Here is a 3404-nt window from a genome sequence, read left to right as displayed (position 1 = left end):
GAGACCAGCTGGGAACGTGTCGAAGATCTTGAAGCGTGGAAGCAGAAGATAGAAGATTTCAAGCTTCGCCAGTTGACGGGGACGTCAACCATTTAGGTGGGGGAGAATGTCAAGGGCATAATTGTCCATGGTATTATTTACCGATGGTCGTATGCCCGAATACCCCCAAATCACTTTATCTTTATGTCTTGAAAGTAGTTTAGGTTAATTCTTTCGTTTAGGTGTCGCCGAGTCATAGTGTGACATTTCGGCTTTTTCATATGCAAGCCTGCCAAGGCCAAAATTCTCAATATGTACTATAGGGGGTACATGACTAAGTCCGACCCCCGCCCAAGCCTTGTCGCACTCTTTGCATGTTGAGTTATTTTCCTTGCAATTGACAGTCTTCAATGCTTTCTTTATGACGTTTTCAACTAATTACTTTCTCTCTCCCGTTTTATAAAAACATTTTTCCAAGAACGGGAAGGGAGGCTACGTCATACCGCGAGTTTGACCGCGGATTCCGATTTTTGAACGGCTGACTTGCTGATTGAGCTAAGCAAGTGCCGCACAATCGTGTCGAGAAGTTACGATTGTGACACCAAGCACCAAAATATATAACAATCAAATAAATTCAAAATATTATTCTTTAACTCGTTATTTTAAATTCTATGGACGTTGAAAAACCTAATTAAGACCCAAATAGACTTGAGACTCACATGAAATCCTTTCTGGTTTAACCTACATTTAAACTCATTACCCAAAACACAGTCTTTCCATTACCAAAAACCAACAATTTTCTTACACAAGAGAACACCCTTTTTCACTTGGCACACTTTATTGTCTACTTTTCATCTCTTTCTTGTCACATCCCAATAAGGATGTTCAAGATTTAACCTAGACCAAATTAAAAACTTTGTTGTTTTTTGAAAAAAAGAAAAGCAAATTGTAGAGTTTTCCCTGCAAAGTCGTTCGGAATTTGTCTGAAACCACTCTGCCAATCCCTGACAAGGCTCTTTCTAAGGACTACACTCTTCAGTACGGCGAATAAAAAGATGCCAACACCTTTTCATTTCTCCTCTCCACCATATCAAAGAAAAAAAACCTTGAGAACTAAACAAACAAATCCCCCATAATTCCCTTTCTTCCATGGCTCTTCTTCTCTTTTTCATCACCCTTCTTCATTTTTCCTCCATTTCTGACCAGCAACAACTCCCTCTGCTTTCTTCTCTCGAACGAGACTCTGTTTTCTCCCTTCTCTCTGCTCTCAACTCCTCCGTCCCTTGGCGCACCCTCTTCCCCGACGATGACCTCTGCTCCGCTCCTCCACATGGCGTCGTTTGTGACTACTTTTATCAATCAATCAACAGTACGGTGCCTGACTCTGTTCATATCACTGAGATGAGCTTTGGTTTTATTTCCGATTACTCTTCGAATCCGCCTTGTTCTTTTAATTCTACCATCGACCCAGTTCTTTTCACGTCCTTTAGGTATCTGCGGAAGATTTTCTTTTATAAGTGTTTTACCGGTGATGTTGTTCTTTCTTTCTCCGGCGGTGTTTTGCCGGCGTTTGCTTCGACTTTGGAGGAGCTTGTTTTGGTGGATAATACGGCGTTGGTTGTTTCTATTGAAAATTTGTTTGGAAATTTCACTAACTTAAGAAGAGCGATCGTTACTGGTAATGGCGTTTATGGCCAAATTCCGGAGTGGGTTTCGGATTCCGGCGAACTGGAAGAGATTACGTTCTCACGGAATCGTCTTGGCGGTCAGATACCGGCGAGTCTGTCGAAACTTAAGAAGCTGAAGATTCTTGATCTTAGTGGTAATTTCCTCGATGGATTTGTCCCTGAATCGATAGGAAACCTCACGGAGCTTCTGAAATTGGATTTAAGCTATAATAGAATCTCGGGCATAATACCGGAAAGTTACCGAAATCTGCAGAAACTGGAGTTTCTAGACTTGAGCTTCAATCGTTTTGGAAATTTCGGGATACCCAAATTTGTAACAGAGATTCCAAGGTTGAAGGAGGTTTATCTGAGCGGAAATTTAGTAGGAGGGGAGATTCCAGAGAGATGGGAGAAGGTTGAAGGGTTGTCAGCGATTGGATTTTCCGGCATGGGTTTGACCGGGAAAATTCCTCCATCAATGGCGGTTCATCTAAGAAGTTTAAGCTATTTGGGACTGGACGGAAACAAACTTGAAGGGAGATTGCCGCCGGAGTTTGGGTTTTCGAAGACGTTGAACGAAATCAATTTAGAAAACAATAATCTGAGTGGCAGAGTTCCGTTTTGTTCAAATTTCTGTGCAAAAATTGGGAAGAAATTGAGGTTGACAGGGAACTCAGATCTTTGTGTCGACGAAGAACTGAAGAATGTGAAAAATGGAAGCATTTTGGGGCACATGAAACTCTGCCAACAATCAAATATCTCAGATCAGTTTTTCTTTAATGGGTCTTCTTCTTCTTCTTCTTTTTCTTCTTCTTCTTATCCATTGATGTTTGATTTTGCTAAGCTTCAACATGTGGTGTTGATCGGAGTTTTGTGGATTTTGTTGGTGAAATTTTAGGAGGTTTTGGGATTTGAGGAAAGAGGAATTAAGTAAGGGTTGGATTAAAGATAATAGAGAGATTAAGTAAGGAGATTACACTGACTGAGATGAACCTTTATATATAAATAGATATATTTAGGGTTTGAATGAGTGAGAATGAGGAAAGTGGGGGTGAAAAATTGTAATTAAGTTGTGTTAATTTACAGCTTATAGTGATATATTATAAACCGTAATGGGATTTTGGTTTTAATTAAGTTTAAAGCTTACTTGGTTCATTATTTTTCATGCTGAGTTCAATTTTGGTTAAAATATTATTTTGGGAATTGTAAACTTAGCACTTTCTACTTTATTCTGGATTATTTTGTTGCTTTTTTCTTTCTTTTATTAACATTTTCAAGACGTATTATTATTACTATTATTTAAACAATTTTGGATAAACAATAAACTCTTTCCTCTTTAAAATGTAATGTTGAAGCAAGAGTTACTTAAGCTTTGTTTGTTTACTTGATTTATAGTTTCTTTCTATTCTCCTAAACCCTACTTTTTAGGAATGTTTTCCCTTCAAAATTTAAATCTTTTTTTTTTAAAAAAAAAAAAAAATTAGACACCATATCAAAACTATTTTGTATTTTAATTTTTCTTTCTAAAATTCTTCTTTATTTTCTTTTGGTTTTCTTACAAAAATAAGATTTAAATTTTTAGTCAAATTTTAATCCAAAAACAAGAATAATATTTTGAAAACAATTTTCTTTAGTTTTCCAATTTTAGTTTAGTGTTTGGAAATATTCATTGTAAACGAATGTTTCAACAAATAAAAAGTTGATTTTTTAAAAACTAAATAGTTATGAATGAAACCTTAGTTTTTTTTCTCTCTTAAA

General features: G+C 36.8%; 1 protein-coding gene across 1 annotated transcript; it reads left to right on the top strand.

Moving 5' to 3' along the window:
- The first annotated feature begins 886 nt into the window (after positions 1–886).
- Positions 887–2804, top strand: LOC103489853 (piriformospora indica-insensitive protein 2). The gene has a single exon (XM_008449171.3). It carries the CDS (start codon positions 1129–1131, stop codon positions 2542–2544), a length of 1416 nt encoding a protein of 471 aa, XP_008447393.2. The 5' UTR covers positions 887–1128; the 3' UTR covers positions 2545–2804.
- Positions 2805–3404: the final 600 nt, after the last annotated feature.

Source organism: Cucumis melo, chromosome 4, assembly GCF_025177605.1.
Source record: "Cucumis melo cultivar AY chromosome 4, USDA_Cmelo_AY_1.0, whole genome shotgun sequence".
Taxonomy (NCBI): domain Eukaryota; kingdom Viridiplantae; phylum Streptophyta; class Magnoliopsida; order Cucurbitales; family Cucurbitaceae; genus Cucumis; species Cucumis melo.
The sequence above is the reverse complement of the archived record's forward strand: the minus strand, read 5'-3'. Positions and strand labels throughout refer to the sequence as shown.

Coding starts and splice junctions, on each gene's coding strand:
- LOC103489853 (XM_008449171.3), top strand. CDS start 1,129: ATGGCTCTTCTTCTCTTTTTCATCACCCTTCTTCATTTTTCCTCCATT.